This window comes from Danio rerio, chromosome 6 (assembly GCF_049306965.1).
Source record: "Danio rerio strain Tuebingen ecotype United States chromosome 6, GRCz12tu, whole genome shotgun sequence".
NCBI classification, from domain to species: domain Eukaryota; kingdom Metazoa; phylum Chordata; class Actinopteri; order Cypriniformes; family Danionidae; genus Danio; species Danio rerio.
This window is the reverse complement of record NC_133181.1, coordinates 13477993-13499994: the sequence shown is the minus strand read 5'-3', so window position 1 is coordinate 13499994 and position 22002 is coordinate 13477993. Positions and strand designations below refer to the sequence as shown.

The 22002-nt window shown below is 34.7% G+C and overlaps 1 protein-coding gene across 2 annotated transcripts in view; it reads right to left on the bottom strand.

Annotated features, from left to right (window-relative positions):
* stk24b (serine/threonine kinase 24b (STE20 homolog, yeast)) overlaps positions 1 to 22002 on the bottom strand; it is a 67028-nt gene that overhangs the window by 13328 nt on the left and 31698 nt on the right. For both annotated transcript variants that reach the window (NM_213477.1, XM_005165833.6), the window contains 3 exon segments: positions 5780 to 5888; positions 7152 to 7208; positions 18517 to 18747. In NM_213477.1, coding sequence (NP_998642.1) covers positions 5780 to 5888; positions 7152 to 7208; positions 18517 to 18747 — 397 coding nt within the window.

The following is a 22002-nucleotide window of genomic DNA, read 5'->3' as shown; positions in this document are numbered from 1 at the left end:
TGATACATTTTTTGAAGAGAGGGGGCGCTGTGTTAAAATATAATATAAATGGAAAGCAAATGACGTGTGTCTGCTTTTTTGCTGAACCGAAAAATAGTATGATTCATAACTCAAAAAACGTAATGTAAATAGATTTAAATATGTGACAATTCAAACCGATAGAAATGTTGAACGAATCCCAATACATTTTTTAAACAGAGGGGGCGCTGTGTTATAATATAAATGGAAAGCAAATGACATGTGTGTCTCCTTTTATGCTGAACTGAAAAATAGTCCAATACATGGCTCGAAAACCGTAGTGTAAATCGATTTAAATATGTGACAATTCAAAACGGTAGAAATGTTGAACAGGAAAATTTAAACCCTAGTCCCATGCACATACACTGTAGAAAGAAAAAGAGGAAGACAAACACTGTAGCAATTTCCAGTTGAATCATGTCACGAAGACGCTGTGCTCTGAAGTGTGAGGGAAAGTTTCTCTACCCAAAGATGAGGCTGTGAAAAGTGAGTGGCTGAAGATTATTTTTGCAAGAATACCTCAGCATTATAGCCCCAGCCCTGTGCATTTTTCTAACGAGTGCTTTAGCAGTCTACACCCTTACAACGGGGGATTCATCAGCCGTTGGTTAAAGGAAGGATCCGAAAAGACTATTGATGTGTGGGACTTTGTCAGAGCTTGAAAGGAACTTTACAGTACACAGTTCATGGATCGGTTTCTTTTTTTTTTTTTTCAGATTGTTGGTTTAGTGTTTCAACTTTCAAGATTCATTTGTGTTTGTTTGTTTTCTCTCTAGTTCTTACTGTGATTCATGACACTATATTGTGTAATAGTTCTAAGGTATGTGACCAATAAATGAATCGTGAACCATCAGTAAAAGAGTCAATCATCTTTTAACCAGGATACTACAGTACACATTTGCTTTACTAATATATATATATATATATATATATATATATATATATATATATATATATATATATATATATATATATATATATATATATATATATATATATATATAAATAAAATATATATATATATATATATATATATATATATATATATATATATATAAAATAAATAAATATATATATATATATATAAATAAATATATATATATATATATATATATATATATATATATATATAAATAAATATATATATATATATATATAAATAAATATATATATATATATATATATATATATATATATATATATATATGAATGAATGAATAAATGAATGAATGAATGAATGAATATATATATATATATATATATATATATATATATATATATATATATATATATATATATATTTATATATATATATTAGTAAAGCAAATGTGTACTGTAGTATCCTGGTTAAAAGATGATTGACTCTTTTACTGATGGTTCACGATTTTACGAACTTTACATTTTAAAATCTGATATATGCAAATAATAAAGTCACATAACAGATTACAAACAAATCATAGAAGCTGAATAACACCAAGGCAAATATCTGGTGTCAAAATATGTCTGAATAAATTAAATCTTCTTCTGTCTATCTGGACCAACAAACATTCAAGTCACAGCAGATATGTGCTTTTTCATTGGACTCTGAATAAAACTGACCGACCAGTAAGATTTGGTTGCACAGATCTGCTAATGTTACATAAAACCGCAACTTCAAAGTGCTCCATTTTGCTAAGCGACAGTAAACGGCAGTGGAAGAATCCATAATTGGCTCTCATCTCTGTGCTCTTGCATTTCCCGTTATTTGATCACGGTGAAATTAAATAAAATCTGAACGGCTGTATGAAAAGATGTAAATACTGTTAGTGCTCATTTCTAAACGATGCAGGTGACAGATCTGACTGTTGAACAGTACTTTGTGTAGCACAGAATCTAGCATAACAGCTGTATTTATTATGTAGTTTTTTACGCGTTGTTATAAGTAAACTAATCAAGTGCAAACTGGATATCATTCTTATGTTGAACAAGTGTTTGTAAACATGTCTCAATAACCTTGCTATCAAAATCTAAAAAATGCTCTAAAGTAGCTTTATTATGCTTTGTAAACCTTCAGCTTCCTATGAGCTTGAAAAGGTTACAAAGCATATCACAATGTCCACTCTAAACTGGGCTTACTTTTACATGTGAACCATGCTAGCAAAATGAGCAGAAAACATGCCGACTATAAGCTAAGATCAAAATAAAAAAAATATGTCAACTGTGGTAGTTGTTTTTACAAAAAAAATAAAAATAACTAAGCCCCTATAAAATCCTTTATATTTGCACGTCTTCTGACAGTGTGCAACATGCACTTTTGAATAAATTAAGCATCACAGTCTGGTTCTTGTTCAAACACTAAAAATAAACATGAGAAATCTACACAAATTTATGGAATTCACTAGATGTTTTGAGAAAATTTTTACTGCATAAGTTCATTAAAAACAATCTGAATTTGAAGCGCATCACATACAGATGGCTAAATTCTGAACCCACTACTACGGTAGACGGGAAGTGCAAAACAACATTACAAAGTGTGAAACACTTTTACAAAGCTCGAGACAAATTTACATTTTGAAAAACGTTTTACCTATCATCAGACACAATTACATAGGAAAAACAATTTTACCAAGGATGAAACAAATTTACATTTTAGAAAAAAAAATTAACAAGACGCAAAACAATTTTACAAGTCTCAAAACAAATTTACAATTACAGATTCCTTACGCAAAGGGAATGTACCACACAGCGGAAGTGGCGTAGAATGTGTTAACATGTTGTTATCTCTCTACTTTGTTGACCTCTAAGAAGGTTATCCGGGTTACAAATGAGAGAGCGCGCAGGGGCGGGGTTGGTGTTGGGAAAAGTTCAGTTGAAGATGTCTCGTGTGTGCGAGGAGGGATTGAACAAAATAAAGTGTGCTTACTAAATAAACGTTGTCTTTATTAAACTTTACAGAATGTACCACACACCGGGAATGATGCGGGGAAAAGTTTTGTTGTTGGTGATCGTGGTAAATTCGTGCTGTGGAGTACATGGCATAAACAAAGTTCATGGTGACTGAACATGGACTGTGGCGAGGGTTGTTTTGCCGTTTTGTGGCAAACACGCGAGGAGCTTAACGTGGTTTTGCATTACACGTGGTCGTTGTTTGGAGTTTATAAAAGAAACGGACCAGATGGAAACGCCAGACATACTGCATCAATGTGTTCAATATTTTACCGAGGGCCACTCTTACGCTGTAATCATGGACGTGATGTCAAGTCTACACAGTGTAAACACCTGCTTGAGGACTCTTAACAGTAAACTGAATAAAGCCGGTGTTACGGTTTAACTGGTGTTCGTGTCAACTGAGGCCCCTCTGATGTACGTAAACTATTCACGTTTGCAGATTGGCAGATTCGTCACTTTAAAGAAATAATTATAATTGACATGTCATCAACGAGATTCTAACCCAAGTCAAAAGCTTCTGCGCGAGTATCAATCGACCTATCTAACTGAGCTACTCTGGTCTACAGATTGGGGCCGGTTTTGTTATCTTTATCAGTCAACATGTGCTGTGCTTTGATTGTTTCCATGTACTTGCGTTTACATGTTTCTACATACTCTCACGCTGATGTTTTCTCAGAATAGCTCTAATATGTTTCATCGCAGTTGGTCAAACCATGATTTTTATAGTTGTAGACTCGTGGAAACCGGTGTCTACAAAGTCACACACGAGCTGGATAGTTTCTGGTCTGTGTGGTACATTCCACATCACTTCCGGTGTCTGGTACATTCCCTTTCCGTAAGGAATCTGTAATTGTAAATTTGTTTTGGGACTTGTAAAAGTGTTTTGCGTCTTGTTAATTTTTTTCTTTTTCTTTTGTTCTTGGTAAAATTGTTTTTCCTATGTAATTGTGTCTGATGATAGGTAAAAATGTTTTTCAAAATGTAAATTTGTCTCAAGCTTTGTAACCGCACACATCATATAATGCTTGGATTCAAAAAGTGTGGGACTTGTATTCAATGGAACAAATTAAATTTGCATCGCGACATATTCATCGCGAAAACGACAATTTTCCTAAAGAGATAGACTTCTGTCATGCCTTTAATTCTTCAATAACCAGCCATACTGCTACGATAAAATTGACTCTTTTTTTTTTTTACTTTTTTCATCTTATTGTCCCCTTTTTAGTACACTTTTTATTTGATTTAAATGTTTTTTTAGTAATGGATTTATTTTTTTGAGGGATGTAAATAATAACAATGGTCCCAACATATTTCCTGTATTACATTTTTAATTTCCATAGCTTCTGAGAGTCCAAAAAGTTTCACATGTTGATAAATAACGTTACAATAGCTGTTATAACATCAAGTTATGATTGAATCGATTCCTTACAGATATGGAACAGTTTGACAACAAGCAGGAATGTTTATGAGGAAATGACATGACCACACTGAAATGGTCGATGCAAGTGTCAACATACTTCTATTTTTATCACTACTGTATACACCCAAACTATAATCTTTTATTCCAGCATTTCTGTTTATTTTTTTAGAGACATTATGATGATGGGTAGTTGAAAGGACCCTGATTTTCACACCATACATTTACATAAATAGTGTGTTATTATTTGAAGTCCCTGAAGTCTCACATCACAAGTGTCTGTGCTGCAAGAATAGCACTGTGAGACGTGGCCTATCCCAGTGAACAAAACTTCTGACACCGGACCCATGATGGCCGACTGCCATAAATTAACATAAGCAGCGATAAAACATATTCAAGCTTTACTGACACTTCCGATGTCATATAAGTGTAACCAGGGCTTGACATTAACACCCGCCTGGTAAAAAATGAATGAGGTGAATACCGAATGAGAGGATGATCACTGACGCTAAAGCCTGGTTTATACTTCTGCGTCAAGTGACCGGCGTAACTCACGGCGCAGGCAACGCAAACACAAACTCTAAATCAAGCAATTTCAGCTTGTCAAAGTCTTATTTATGCATAGAAAATATATTTTCCCAACAACAGAAATGTGGCTAGTGAAAAATGCAGAGTGGCTAGTAATGTTGAAAAACTACCAGCCACAGTAAAAAAGTTAATGCCAAGCACTGAGTGTAACAGACATAGCTGCAGGAATCCCAGTTTAAGCCTACTTTCACTGACAAAAAAGCCCCTTATAATGAATAGAAAAACAGGCAGCTGTTGTGTTTAGGGGTCCATTTAGAAATTTGTGATTCTGCAAAAGCTAGATTTAACGCAATATCAAACAAAAGGCACAAAATTTAGAGAAGCTTCCAATTTGTTTTTTAATTGATAAAGATTTATGCAGTATAAATTAGCCTTGTTGTTTTTTTTTACATGCATTTTTATTTCTCTTTGCTATTTGGGTTTATTGGACCCTAATTAGAATAAAACCCAAGTATCATCTTTTGATGATGTACTTTTAGAGAACAATGATGTCCATATATGTGGACTCGTGGTCTGAATTTACATAAAACACTTTTTCCTGACTGGTTTTAATGCATATATAACATATAATTTTTTTGGACATGTTTTTACTATCAGAGAGTAAAAAACTACATTTTTTGTCCCTTTTGGACTGTAAAAAAGAGTGTTTGGGACATTTCATATGCTGCAAAACAGTTGCAGGATGACACTGTATGTCTGTAACAAAATATAAAACATTCAAAGTATTTTAAATAGCCACTTAAGAGCCACTTAAAACGTGCTGTCCCACATTTGTGGCCACTAAGCCCTAGGAGGTTAATGTGAAGCAGAGCTTGATGCCATCCTTACCTTTGATATCTCTGTGGATCTTTTTCTCAGAGTGTAGATACTCCAGGCCTTTCAAGATCTCTCTCAGGATAGTGGCGATCTGCGTTTCGTCCAGAGACCCGGGCTCCAGCTGAAAGAGAAACATGATCAAACACAAGCTCTGGCTAAAACACATGAAATTAGATGATAAAATTAGATATTTTAAATTCAATGAACAGAAAATTAGAGATCAGGCATCAAATATATTACAAATTGATTAAGATAGGGCACGCTTCCGGCAATAAATGGAGTAGATGTGTATTCAATAACTCTCCGCTAATCTCAATAAATTCATATAAATATACATTATCGTCTTTTCAAAGTACTAAAAAACTTATTCGGGTAAAATGATTAATGATTCTTCCTTTTAATAGTCACCAGTTGAGTTTTGCCATTTTTTAATCCACTCAGCTGATCAAGGGGTCTGGCGGGAGCAATTTTAGCTTAGCTTAGCATACATTATTGAATCGGATTAGACCGTTAGCATATCAATCAGATAATAAACATTAATAATAATTATACTTTTCCTATTTGAAGCTTTTGTAGTTTTGTAGTAACATGGTGTACATAGACTAGGCTGATATGGTTAAGAACTATACTCTCATTCTGGTGTAACACTCAAGGAACTTTGCTGCTATACCATGGCAGTAGCAGGAGCAATGATATTACGCAGTGCCTGAAATAATATAATCTCATCATCAATTTGAAATAGTATAATATGAAATTGCATAATATCAAGCTTAAAATAACATAAAATTATCCAAATCCCTTTGTTTTTTTGAGCGAGATGCTAATGCTCTAATCTGATTTTATTTATTTTTTTATTTATTCTAAATTATTTATGCTAAGCTAAAAGTGCTCCATCCACACCGGGAAACCAGCTGAACGTATTAAAAACTTTAAAACTCCACTATTTAACTCCAAGGGACTTGTAAAATGAGATTTCTCAAAAAAAAAGTGGAGTGTTCTTTTAGAGAAACATTGCGCTATATAGGGTCTATGTAGGTAGCGCCTGAAGTACTATAATATCAGCATCAATATGAAATAGAATAAAAATGAAATGGCATAATATCAAGCTTAAATTAACATAAAAAATATCAAAATCCTTTTTTTTTTTTTTTTTTGAGCAAGATGCTAATGGTCTAATCCGATTCAATTATTTATGCTAAGCTAAGCTAAAAGTGTTCCCTCCACACCCGGAAATGGGGTGAACGTATTAAAAACTGTAAAACTCCACTGTTAAATTCCAGGGAACTTGTAAAATGAGATCATTTCAGAAAAAGTGGAGTATTCCTTTAGAGAAACATTGCACTATATAGGGTTTATCAAGAGAAAAAAAAGTCCTGTATCATACCAAATCTAGGGCAGATCCACCGCCTAAATACTCCATGATGATCCATAACTTTGTGTCCTACAGCAAGAGAAAGAGATGAAGAGAGGAATTAGTGAAACTGAGTGTCAAAAGGCAAGAAAAGTCCAACTCACAAACAAAACAAACAAACAACAACTTATTTTCGAGGAGCCGGGGTATTTGCTAGTGAGAGGGTAGAGGCATAATCCTAATCTCTCCTTTAATTTGGGATTAGCTAGACTGAGAGAGAGTGAAAATTGGGTTACATACCTCCCACCTCACATGATGAGCTTAAGAGTGAGAGAGCATGAACCTGTGTGTGTGTGTGTGTGTGTGTGTGTGTGTGTGTGTGTGTGTGTGTGTGTCGACTGAAAGTGAAGAAGCACTCTGAGCGCTTCTTAAAAGGGAGCGATTAATTTATTGCACCTAATGGTTCGCCACAGTGGAGCTACAAAGTTCTGTGTGTTCTTTCATCTTGCTGTTACAAATGCTTTGTGCGTCTCTCTTTCTCCCTCTCTCTCTCTCATTTGGACATTAATTAATTAATTAATTTACTGTCTTTTGGGCACTGCAGCACAGGCAATGTCGAGCCCAAAATGAACACACAAACTTATTTTATAAGCTTTGTCTTTATTATCTCATAACCTACACTGTAAAATAATAAATAAAATAAAAAATGCTGGGTTCCACACAAACAATTTGTGTGTGTGAACATTAGGGGTTAATAATAGGGCTTATTAGTTTTTACAAATTTAAGTGGACTAAACTAGGGCTGCACAATATATTATTTCAGTATTGATATCACAATGTGCGAGTCCGCAACAGTCACATCGCAGGAATTATAGTTGATCAGACATTACAGTTAACAACATAGTGAAGTCATTTCATATTTTGTCCTTAGAGTTAGAGATAAAGCTTATTATTATATTTAAGTAAATGTAAGCATTTCAAGAATATTTAAGCCATTTGAGCACAACAAATTAGAAATTTGTAGCTTAAAGATTAATTGGACATCATATGATTATTTACTTAAGGACAATTGTGTCATTATTATTATGGTATACAGAGATTTAATTCCCTTTTCTGAATAACATTTGACTCCCCAGAAAATCAGAATTTTGTATTTCTAAATATAAATTTATGAATTTATTACAAAAAGAGCCATTTAAGTCATCTGGTAAAAATTGTATATCACAATTTATAGCAGTAAAAGAAAATACTGTAATGTAATTTTTTCCAATGTCATACAGCCCTAAATTGAACTTAAAACAATTAAGCTGTCCTCCCAAAAAAACTCAACAATTGTGTTGTTTCAGATTATTTTAAATAAGCTGATTTAACAAACTGAAAGCATTTCTTCAGTGTAATATCCTCATATCTACCTCTAATCATAAGTATTAAAATATGGTGCATCATTTGTTACACAAATATTTTTGATTTGTGTTTAAATTGTGTGACATTTTGAGATCTGTTTATGGAAGTCGTTCCCACCAATGAATAATAATAAAAGTTTTTTTATAAAATGTAAAAAAAAATTATAAAGTTAGAATTCTAAATTATTCTGACTTTGTATCACGCAATTCTGAGATATAAAGTCACAATTGTGAGTTATGAAGTCAAAATTCTCGTCATAACTCGGAATAGTGACTTTACAACTCACAATTCTAAATTTACAACTCAGAATTGTAAATTTTTTTATCTCTTAGTTGCGACTTTACAACTCATAACTGCTACTTTACAACTCGGAAATCTACATTTACCACTCAGAATTGTAACTTTTCATCTCGGAATTGTGACTTTAAAACCTAGAATTGCGACTTTCCATCTCGGTATTGTAACTTTACATCTCGGAACGGCAACTTTAAAATTCAGAATTGCGACTTTACTACTCAAAATTGTGACTTTACCACTCATAACTCAAATTTCCTAACTTGGAATTGTGACTTTACTACTTGGAACTGCGACTTTGCAACTCAGAATTGCGACTTTGCAACTGAGAATTGTAAATTTACAGTTCAGAATTGCGACTTTACAACTCAGAATTGTAAATTTACAACTCGGAATTGTGACTCTACAAAACAAAATTGCGACTTTACGACTCGGAATTGTGACTTTACAACTCGGATCTGTGACTCCAAACTTGAAATTGCGATTTTACAATACGTATTTGTAACTTAACTCGGAATTGTGACTTTACAACTCGAATTGCATCATTATAACTCGAAACTGCGACTTTGCAACTCGGAATAGCAACTTTACAACTCTGAATTGCAGCTTTACAATTTGGAATTGCAACTTTACAACTTAAAGTTGCAACTTTCTTTTCTTTTTTTATTCAGTGGCAGGAACAGACTTCTATAGTCATATGACCTGCTTATAGATAGATAATAAAATGGACAGACAAAGCTCAATCTTGCTCTGAAGAAGGGATCTAAGACGCATATTTATGTTTTTAGAATAGCGATTTAAATCCATTTCTTCCCTTTTGAACAATCTGACTTTTATGTTTGTGTTTTTTTCTGTAACAGTTTGTTACAGTGTAAGGATGTGCATAAGCAACGAGCACGATACACAAACACACACAAAAAAAGTGTTGTTGGAGCTTCATATGACACCAGTTTAAATACTGAAATCCCATGTTAGGACAATGTTTTAGGTTCCTTTTCTGAAACTTGAATGTGTAAAGAAAATGCCTTATATGAAGGATGAGAGAGCTCTCAGATCTCATTTAAAATATATTGTGTTCTGAAGATAAACAAAAGTCTAATTGGTTTGGAATGGCATGAGGGTGAGTAACAGATTTCATTTTTTTGTGTAAACTCACAATTTAACAAGAACTAGGCTATGAATATATTGTAGAATTATTCAAATATGAACTTTAAGTGAGTTCAAGTAAATATTTTAGATCAAAGAGGATTGACTGAGCCAAAACAAAAAGTATGTGAATCCCTGCATGACATTAGCAAAAATGAATAAGTTTGGAAAAAAAAAACAGTCTTTAGGGTAAAAATATTTTTGTCAGTCACACATCAGCAGTTTTTAGTGCTGTGTAATTGTCTCAAACGTTGCCTTACTGATTGAGACCTGCTTTGTCAGCAAATTCAAGGCATGGACCTCTAAACAGGATAACACAGCTTTAGTTTAGTTTAGTTCGAAATTGTGTGAAGGAATGCGAAAATGAAACCCTGCAATCTTCATTTTATATTCAGTTTTAGTTGTGAATATGATCTTATGTGATTAAGATCTTCCTGTTCAATCTGATTTTCATTAGCAGTGATTCTTGCGCAGGCTGGAAAATATCCCAATCTAGTTTCAAATATAGTTATTTAAAAACCATGTCAAGCCCTGTACAACTCAAAGCAGTTATTTCACTTCCTGTTCATCGTTACAGATCTTCAAAGCAATAACTGAAGCTACGGGCTTTGTTTCTCTTCCAAAAATACATGTTTTATATTCCCCCGGGCCCAAATTACAGCTGCTGTCTTGTGTTTCTCTCTTTTGTAGCAGTTTTAAATGCACAAAAGAAAGAAATCTCTCTTTTACTTGAAAATGAATCGAACGCCCAGGTTTTTCTGCTTCCATTTATGACACCGCGGCTAATTCTGCTTAAGTTTAAAGTTGAGAATTTACAAGTCTAAAGGGGGCATCAAAGATGATAAAACCTTTGACGCATGCTGTGGTTGAGCAGAGAGAGCGGGACCGAAAGGTTGAAATGGTTTCAAGGCTGATTTAAAGAACACCCACACATGCTAGTCTTCCAGTTCCTCGCAGTGGGAAGTGGACTGAACATGCTGTCTGACAGCTTGCCAAACAGTAATAACTAAGGTCACTGGTGTGAGCTCAAGTCGTATTGATCTGTCTGAATTCTACACCAACTGAAAAATAAAGGGAAAGGTGGTTTGATGATGAACGATTTACTCAAGCAAATTTACCAAGTCTAAATCTTGCCACATAATGTAGACCCATAATTAGGCATGGGACGATGACCTGTTTTAGGGTTTAATCGCAGTTTGGAAAAGTCAAGGGTTTAAAATTGCCACAATTTTGATTATACCATTCCTACTGTACTGTATATGTATGTTTTTTACGACTATTTTGTTGAGTTTTATTTTCACAATTCTTTCTCCAGAAGAAAAATACTCTTTACAACAAAAGCTACTGTACTGAAATATATTTTTAATGTTTTTAAAAGCGAAATATATTGTGTTCAATGATGGAAAAGTTGATTTTTATTGTTTATATTTCATTTTAAACGGTTTTACATAATGTTGCAACAAGACAACACACACACAAAAAAAAGAAAATAAATAAATTGACCCCCAATTTTACTTAGTTTTGCTTTAGAATAATACAATCTTTGAATTACTTCAAACTGAAAGTTGTTATTTTTTACCTAGACATTTTAAAAACATATTTTAGAGCAGTGATTACAATTAGAGCTGAAGATCTTTGCCCGAATCTGAAGGAACCCGGCAGGACCCGACAGGTTTGGGTGGGTTCGGGCTTAATTTCTATCATTTTAGACGGGGTCGGGCTGGGCTCGGGATTGCGCTGTAAATGAACAGTCATGTGATGCATTTCAATTAGCACGAGAAAGTAATCAAATCGTTTGTTACAACAATAAAACCCATCCCTGCAAAGGTGAAACCAAAGATGATGGAGAAGTTAAAAAGAGCGAATTTTGGCTGCGGTCAGGTCAGCCGCCAGTTCAAAAAGAACGGTCATTCTAGCTGTCAATGTATTTTTCGGTCGCTCATACACTGCGCATTATGATAGAGCGCTAAACAGTAATGTACAGCAAGCTGACAGGGAAGATGACGAGGTCACTCGACACATTTAAACCGCTATCCTGGAATATGAAATGGATGTTCTTGATTGGTAGAAGATGAACAAACAATCCTACACAAAACTTGCAAAATTAGCCAGATCAGTTCTATGCATCTCGGCCAGTAGCAGCAGCAGTGAAACCTTATATTGTTATTTGTTGAAAGAGTAGCTAACAGCGATATATTAAAAATAGAAGAAGAAATATTTGGTAGACAAATGCATATTTTTTTATTTTACGTTTTTTTTTAAAGTTTTATTAATCATTTAAATCACCAACTGTTTGTACACTAGGCACAAAGCAATGAAAGGGTTGTTCAGTTCATATCAGTGAGCGCAGGACTACGCTAAAGCCATTAACAGTGGATTCAATAATGTTCCTCCACAAAAACACGTAGCCTAATCTTGATGAGTAAAGGATTTTCAAATTATAACTAAATATAAATATTAATGAAATCATTAATGCATATTTATCCATTTCCATTCAAATTGAAAGACAGAACATTTTGAGCAGCTCATTCGTTCTCTCTCTTTTAATAGCTAATAGTACGGTTTATATCACAGTTGAGACACAATTGAGTTAATAGACACGGTTTAAAAATAGAACTGACTGTAATCCCGAGTATTTGAATAGACAGAAAATCTGATAAGTGACGAGAGATTTCATTCAAATCCTTGTGATATCGTGTGAATCTGTATACTTTGAATGTCTTCTAAATGCATATTTTGTAAATAATAAAAGCCAAACAGTGTAGATTTGATATCACAGGGAGATTTGCACAAAACATGTACCAAGCTCCGAATAAACCAAGAGTTTTCATTTGTTGTCCTTTAGAAGAATGATGCATGAAGGCATCAGTGAGAATATTGACTTTCTTTTGAGTTGAAATCTTTGTGTCTGCATAAACTTGTAAATTGACTTCAAGGGTAAAGGGGCAACTTATAACTGAGGCTTATTGTCCCAATTGTGCCATTTTAAAAGTTCACCTATAGCTCATGTCTTTGGACTTGTGGGGGAAACCGGAGCACCCGGAGGAAACCCACACCAACACGGGAAAAACATGCAAACTTTACACAGAAATTCCAACTGACCCAGCCGAGGCTCGAAACAGTGACCTTCTTGCTGTGAGGCGACAGCGCTCCCCATTGCGCCACATTGCCGCTCCAGTAGCAAAATCATAATATAGCTTTTTTCATTTCACAAAATCTAAATTCAAGTGTCAAAATATTCACCCACCATCTAAACCTGTGTTTCTTAACCACGTTCCAGGAGGACCACTGACACTGCAGGTTTTGGATGTCTCCTTTGTCTGTCACACCCATTACAGGTCTTTCAGTCTCCGTTAATAAGCTGACAATCTGAATCAAGTGTGTTTGGTTAAGCAGACAAGGTATTTGTGCGGAGCAGGTGGTCTTCCAGAAATGTGGTTGAGAAACACTGCATTAAACTCCTCTTACCGCGAGCCCATTCAGCCCCAGATTGGTCAGATGGCCCAGTCTGATGGATTGGTGTAATGCTTACAACATGTCTGAAATTAACGAGATTGTTCACCCAAAACTGACAATTTTGTCATAATTTACTGACCATTAACTCATCACAAACCCTATTGACTTAGTCTTCTTTTGAAAACAAAAATGTGATATTTAGAAAAAGGTTGAAAACTGGTACCATGATGTAAATGCACTGTAAAAATCCTGGAATCCACAAAATCAATTTTTGCAGCAACGGAAAAATTTTGGTTAAGTGGATTGAAAATAAATCAATTAAGTTGTTCCAAAAAAAAAAAAAAAAAAAAAAAAAAACTAAAGAACACTGTTGTTTCAGCTCATTTTTAAATAAGTAGTTTAAACAAAAAGCAAACTTTTGAGTGTGGATACCGGATTCCAGCTTTCTTCAAAATAACTTCATTTGTGTAAATAAGAGAAAGAAACTTATGAAGGTTTATAACCACTTGAATTTCAAAATCTTCTTTATTATTCTACTGAAGAAAGAAAGTCCCCTTTAACAGAGACAGTCTGAGGATGAAGAAATTAACTGCAATTTCTTTAATTTTTAGGGCAAATGTCTCCTTTGAGGTTTCTAAAATATTACAAATTTTCCAGTGTGACAATAAATTGTTCTAAAAAAATGTTTAAATAGAAGCCTTTTTGACACTTGAGTTAAAGGGATAGTTCACCCAAAAATGAAAATGTGCTCACTATTTAATCAACCTCAAGTGGTCTCAGAGCTTTATGAATTACCTTTTTTGTTGAACACAAAATAAGCTATTTTTAAAAATGATAGGGTGCTTTCACACCTAGACTTTTGTGTTGGAACCTGTCTCGTTTGCCCAGTTAGTGCGGTTCATTTGGCATATGTGAAACCACCAATCTCTGCTCGATTGAAACGAACTCTGGAGCGGATCAATTGTAGTGAGAAAGCGATACGATCAGAGCCCAATTATATCACAGTGTTTTATGGATATGTGATATATGGCTATATGGAAAGAGAGTTATGAGTAGGGCAGGAGGTCATTCAACAGACATCCCAAGTCCGGAAGTTTCGGGAGTCTCCCTCAAATGCACAGAGACTCCCAGATGCCCGCAAACGAGTGAAAATCTCCCTACCGGTCCTCAAATACGTCGCGCACTCATCTTGCGCTTGGTGCAGTTCGCTTTCACACACTAAAGTATCTAAATGGACCAAAAGAGCTTGTGTGAGTAAACTTTCCTCACATTGGTCAGAGATCCTAGGATTTTTTTTCAGAGTCCCGCTCAGCTGTCATGCCTCCTAATTTTACTTTGATAATGAGCAATAAGTTGCGCTGTAATTTTGTGACACCCACAGACATAGTCACCAAATATAAATCAGAGGGAAGACTTTCTCATACATTGCATGTACTATAGGCTTTACATTATAGAGAGATGAACCAAGACTTTAGTTCGGTCAAATTTCCTAACGCATAAACAGCTCTGAAACAGCGCATGAAACGCACATTTACCGGAAGGAATGATATGCCAGCCTACTCTTAATTTTCTCTTCATATAGCCATATGCCTATTACAAGGCCCACACGGAATCTGCGTGTGCAGAAATCCGCAGATTTCCGCATATTTTTAGAGTCTATTTCATCGAGTCTATTTATTAACTTGTGTAAATGTGTGTAAATTGTTATAAATTTAGTCAGTTTTTAAATAAATTTCAGTAATATTGACTAATATAAAAGTGTTCATTGCATTAATTTAAAAAACAGTTTGTAAAGTAATAATTTCTGTCTTTTAGTAGATATATTATATGTAGACTGCAGACGGATTTACATAGTAAACATTCAATAAAAGTTAAAAAGCTATTATCTTTTATTTCATATATTAAGTTTTTATGTATGGCACTGCCAAAATAATTCCGCATAAATCTGCAGATTTTTTTAAACATTCTCTACAGAAATAGCGAAAAATGCCCGTGGATTCTGTCTGGCCCTACCTATTACATATCCATAATACACTGTGATATAGTCTGGTTCCTTAGTTTGTTGGATTGTATTGCTTTCTCACAACAAAAGACTTGCTCCAGAGTTTATTTTAATCGAGCCAAGACCACCTCATTCAGTTGATCTCAGACAGATTGTTTTGGCACGGAACAGAGCTTGATTGCTGGATTTACATTTGCCAAGCGAACCCAAGGAGGCAAGCGTGCCAGGTTCCGAAACAGTTTAAGTGTGAAAGCACCCTTACTTTCATAGTAGGAAAAACAAATACTTTAAAAGTCAATGATTACAGGTTTCCAGCATTTTTCGAAATAAATTAATCTACATTCATGTCAAGTGAAGGTTAAGTAAACTATGACAGAATTTCCAGTTTTGGGTGAACCTTCCCCTTAATAACAAAAGCTCCATGGCCAAACCGGAGTTTCTTAAACTGACCTCTGTAGCACTACATGTTACCTTGACTGGATTTAACTGACTTCTCAAAGATCTTACTGTCAAATTATTCTTATTATTTCAAACCTAGCCATCCAGAACACTCTTCTCTAATAATTCATTATCCAGTCTCTAAGCTGCTCATTCAACCTTTCTCTTATTTGACAATTTTAGATGACATCTTCTTTGAAGATCTGCCTACAAGTCTGACAACCCAACCTGCTCTTCACTGGTTTCAGATGAAACCGGTGCTTGGCATATTCTATTCAACCAAGCTGCCAGCGAGAACCAGAGGGGTGTCTGATTCTCAAATTAGACACTCTGATATGTCCTCTTACTGCCTTGCATCTGGGCCGTCCACTTCTCTCTGTCCTGTTTAAGCACGCTGTCTTGAATCAAGACAGTATTGTACGTTCACAGATGGAATTGTCTTCATCTTTCATAAGAACAATAGACTGATGAGTTTCTAGAGGAAGCCGTTTCTTTAAAGCCAAAATTGGACTATAGAAATGTCAGTGTATTGGCATCACTTCAGCAACAGAAAAAAAAGACATTGTGCTGCAAATTCCATACTTCATTAAGCAGCACAACTGTCTTCAACTGGGGCAAGATAAAACAGAAAAGCTGTCTTCAGTACCAAATTAGAAGATTAATACAACTACTTGAAGTATGAGGCGTCAGTGTGCTCTAATAAACTGGAGTAATGCGGCATAGCAGGTTGATGTTGAATTATAAAATTACAACAGATTGTGATAACAATTTAGCCTGCAGTTGATTCAATTAAAAGAATGGATCATGCTCGTATCGTTCCAAACCCACCTCATTAATGAGTCTAGAAGGGATGCAGCAGTCGATACTTACATCATCATAGCATAATTTTTGTAACACTGTTCAACAATAATGAATATTTTTACACTACTGTAATGGTTTGGATTAGACGTTAATAAAATTAAATAATATTTATGGCTAATTTAATAAATAATATGAATAATAATCTGTATAATTACTGTTTTTACATTACTGTGATGATTGAGTTGGGGTATACGTTAGTACAATACAATTTGATGGGGAATTTAATATATAATAGGAATGATACTTTGTATTTTTACTGTTTATAAATTTCTGTGATGCCAGGGTAGGGTAAGACGCTTTTTTTTAGCTGTTGTATCGATTAAGTATTGTTATTGTGATATTTAATTTAGGTATCGTATCAAAATCAAAATTTTGCTACCATAACTAGGGTTGGGCAATTTCGACGAATTTGGCATCGCACGATGTGTAATGTGAAACATCGCCATGGACGATGGCATCATCATCATTTGAAAAGAGGGGGGAGGGGGACGTGTCTGAATAGCGAGGAGGGATCTGGGAGTGAAAAGGGTGCGTGACTTATTTGAAGACCGGGAGGGGGACGCACGATTTCCTGGAGATTATCACTATTTTGCGGGCATTATGAGTCCCGCAAATGCATAAATACTCCTGGAATTTCCGGGAGACTTGGGATGTCTGAATATCACGTTTAACAACTATAGTGAGACGCCATCCTTAAAAAAAACTGTCCGACGTGCACTGCTCACTGGAGCTGTGTCTGTGTGTGTGTGTGTGTTTGTGGTCACGTGATGCGCGTTATCAGTGGATGGAGGGCTGTTCAGAAATGCTAGGGAAAACACGTAGATCATTTTCGTTCTAATATGCCATTTTAATACTAAGACGTATTTGTGTAAACGGGCGCATAAGTGTGTATTTTTTTAATAGGTGGGTTTGTGACGGTGGCGGGTTATCGCCGATGCAGGCTCAGCATCGTGAAGTCTGTTGGAAATTGCCGATGGAATCGTCTATCAGCTCAACCCTAACTATGACAACACTACTCAAATGAGCTTGTGAGTCACAAGAAAAAAAAAAAGATTCTGAGATTCCGTTCACTAAATTTAGTGTGTATGCTACAACTCTCACTCTCTATCAAGGACAGAGCAAGTGATCTCTGTCAGTTCATTTTTTTGTTTTGCAATTTCTGCTAATATTGCAATTGTACCAAACAACGCTCGCACGCAATAAGAAGCTGATTCGTCGCTTTCTTTTTCTAATCAACAAAAAAGGTAGTGCGGTGCACCCTGTGCTTTTGGAATGTAAATGCCTGTTCGGTGTGATCATCCCCTTTAGGTGTATTCTTTAGTCTTTGGTAAAACACTGGCTACACATGGCTGTTAGTAAACCATTCAAAAGATTCACCTTTCAACTCAAAAAGTGCGTTCGCTGCGATTAGCCTCTTATGCAGCCAAACTTTAAACATATATAAAATAATAGTTCTTAATCGTTTAACTAATACCATTAATCAGTTACAAAAGCACCCTTCGGTTAACGATCAATCGGTTATTTTGAGCATCCCTAGTGCCACCTCTTTGTCCCAGAAATAGACCTAAAATTCCTTCAACATTGTATTTCCTAATTCTTTATACACAAATCAATCCCTCCAAATAAAAATAGCACTTGAATAAGTGTTGTTGACTTGAATCTATTGGGCCAGATCAGGCCAGAATCCCATTTCCCTCACAGAGTCTGGCTTTGAGCTCTCTGCTTAACATCCCATCCTCAGGTCATTTGGCGTGACCTCAGAACACTTTGTTACAGACAGTACTCAAGGTCACTCACCTTTAAATAGGAACCGTAGTATTTAGTGACGAAGGGACTGTCGCACTGGCTCAACACTGTGATTTCCTGCTGAATATCTTCGATCTCATCTTCGGCCTCTTCCAGATCGATGATCTTGATGGCCACCACTTTCTGTGTGCGATTGTCGATGCCCTTGAACACCTCACCGAACGAACCCTTCCCGATTCTCTCCAGCTTGGTAAACAACTCCTCAGGATCTGCTTTTAAATTCTTAAATCAAAAAGGAAGAAAGATGAATTTCAGTATCGGTACAGGTAAAATTCCTTTAGTCAGCTTTATGCAGAACTGCAGATTCATTTGTTTATTTCTTTACTGTTAATGCCATGCCAGCAACAAGGCTATTTTGTATGTGTATTAAAGAATTTGTATATTTGTGTATTACTAGGGTTGCTCAATATATTGTTTCAGCATTGATATCGCAGTGCGCAATAGTCACATCGCAGAATCTGCAATGTCTAGTTGGAAAAGTAGTTGACCAAGCATTACAGTTCACAATATACATGGTTCATACACATTTTTACTACTAAAATACCATGACTTTTCCAAGACTTTTCCAGAACTTTCAAGTACATTTTCATAGGATACTGTGGATAGCTTATCTGCACAAAATATATTTATTTATATATTTAAATAAAATTACAAGCATAATTTGCAAAGATACGAATGAAATAAACAGAGCTTTATGGTGTTCTGGGGAGTTTAGCACTATTCAGCTACAGAACAGCTGTGCTCCCCTCAATAACACAATATGATGTAATGTAAAGTCTACATATACATGATAATAAGAAAAACAATGACGTTCAAATTTATTACAGCATATCATATCTACAACAATCTATTCTGTTTAAATTTAATTTTATTTCTATGTAAAATAGATTTTGATAATGCTTACACAGCATTAACAATGTGAGGGAAAGTTTTTGGCCAAGGACAGAAAAAAAGTTGAGAAAACTAACCTCAAGTTAGGGCTGCACAATATATAATTTCAGCATCGATATCGCAATGTGTGTATCCGCAATAGTAACATTGCAGGATATGCTATGTTGGGATTATATATACATATATATATATATATATATATATATATATATATATATATATATATATATATATATATATATATATATATATATATATATATATATATATATATATATATATATATATGTATATATATATATATATATATATATATATATATATATATATATATATATATATATATATATATATATATATATATATAAAATTGGAATGTTACATTTTTCCAATATCGTGCAGCCCTAATACACATATGTATGCATGTATATGTACGCATGCATGTTTGTATGTGTGTGTACATGTTTTCATGACATGTCAGGACACAAATGTGTATAAGGACATGAGTAGGTATTATAAAAAGGTGGTGAAATATGAGGACATTGCTGATGTCCTTATTTCTCAAAAAGCTTATTAATCACACAGAATCAGTTTTTTGTACACAGTACAACTGGGTTTAGGGGAAGGATGGGGATAAGGCAACAGAAAATACAGAATAAAAACAATGGAAACCTATGTAACGTCCCCACAATTTACAAAAACAAACGAACGTGTATGTGTATACATTCGTTGGTTTTCTCCTAAGCTAATATATTGTTTATTGATCAATTATTATTTAAGGTTATTTTTGATTGTAATGTAAGTGTGTTTTTGAAAAGATTCTGTGTTTGTAATTGCACATTTTATTTTTTGCTTTGCTTTCATCCTTTGTCATGTCTTTATGGAAGCGCCTTAAAACGACATGTCGCATCTCATAAGGTTATCCTTTAAATAAATTAAAATAGTGTTTATTACATTTGAGAATTTAATTTCTGTAGCTGAATAGTGCTAAACTCCCCAGAACACCATAAAGCTCTGTTTATTTCATTCATATCTTTGCAAATTTTGCTTGTAATTTGATTTAAATATATAAATAAATATATTTTATGCAGATAAGCTCCCCACAATATCCTCCTAATCAATCTAAAATTACGAATTCCTAACAACTAAAGCTATTCAAGCCATGCGTTGAAATCATATTCATATATATTCCAACCACAACATTTTGTATCTTATATTAAAAATCTTTTAAATATATTTTATTATTATTTAAAAAACAATCTTTTAAAAAACTAGTAATAATGTCTATCTGCATACTTATGATAATTAATGTACATATATTCATCTATTGTAAATCTCTGTTCACAGTTAATACAACCTGTATATAATGTTCATAGTACATCCATTTGTAAATATTATCCATAGATTTTCTATAATTGCACTTTATAACTTATACCTATATCTTGCACTTGCTGCTATTGCACTTCTGGCTAAATCTAATCTGCATTTCTTGTACGTTTAATGACAAAAAAAAGTTTAATCTAATCTAATAACAGTACATTAATAAAGCAAAAAGCAGTACAACAAGAGGACAACCAATGCCTAAAATGACTTCAATGACTCACTGAACTGTTTATGACAACATAATTCCATGTTATTTTCCAAGTGGTCCAAGGTTCCTTAAAAATGCTAGCAGGACCCAAATACATGTTTAAAAACTGAAGCACATCTGGTGCAGACCAAAGTTCCCTGAGGTCTCAGCCATGACCCTGAACATCTCAGACCCCCGAGGCCTTCTTTAAAAGAAAACGAACAGCGTTGACATTATTAGCATCACGCAGCTTTCTATCAAGTTAACTGAGCAGCACTTGAATAAATAGAAGCAGAACCAACCAACGCTGCAAAACCTCAAACCACTCTAAGCTTCAAAACCCCCCTCCAAATATTACCACCAGTGCGTCGAGACCCTTCGAACACAAAACTAGACAAACCACCGATGTGACCCTTATTGAAATCCCAAACTGCTGCCGCGCACATCCTCCTCTGAGCTCACAAAAAATTCACGACCTTAAAATCCTCCAAATCTCTTTCGCTAGCATAAACTCTAAACCCAGCGAACGCAGAGTCATTCTGCCACCAAGCACAAAAGCAGAACAGCTTGTCCAGCGCAGTATCAGAGGCGCTGCCGGAGGTACACGCAGGCAGGATTTCACGGGGACCTCATAAAAGTGTGAAATCCAGTTAAAAGGATGACGACAGAGCCGATCGTGCAAAGCATTAGTGCGCTCCACACACGAGATGACAGAGAGGAAATTTTGCCCACAACCTAAAGGACATTATTCTAATGCTTCATACTTCAGGGTGTTGTAAATGATTCAGGAAATCTGTCGGAGGAGATGTAAATGATGTTTTAATATAAGGCAGAAAATAGTTGATTATCTCCAGTTAATAGTGTCTGGAAATGCATTTTTAAAATTCACTTCATACAAACTACTTTTATTTAAATGTTTTAATACTGTAGATTACACATATCGTCCCAATTCAACACAAACTATGGTTTATCACAGGTAAAATGACATACAAAATTATCGAAATATGCTGCAGATG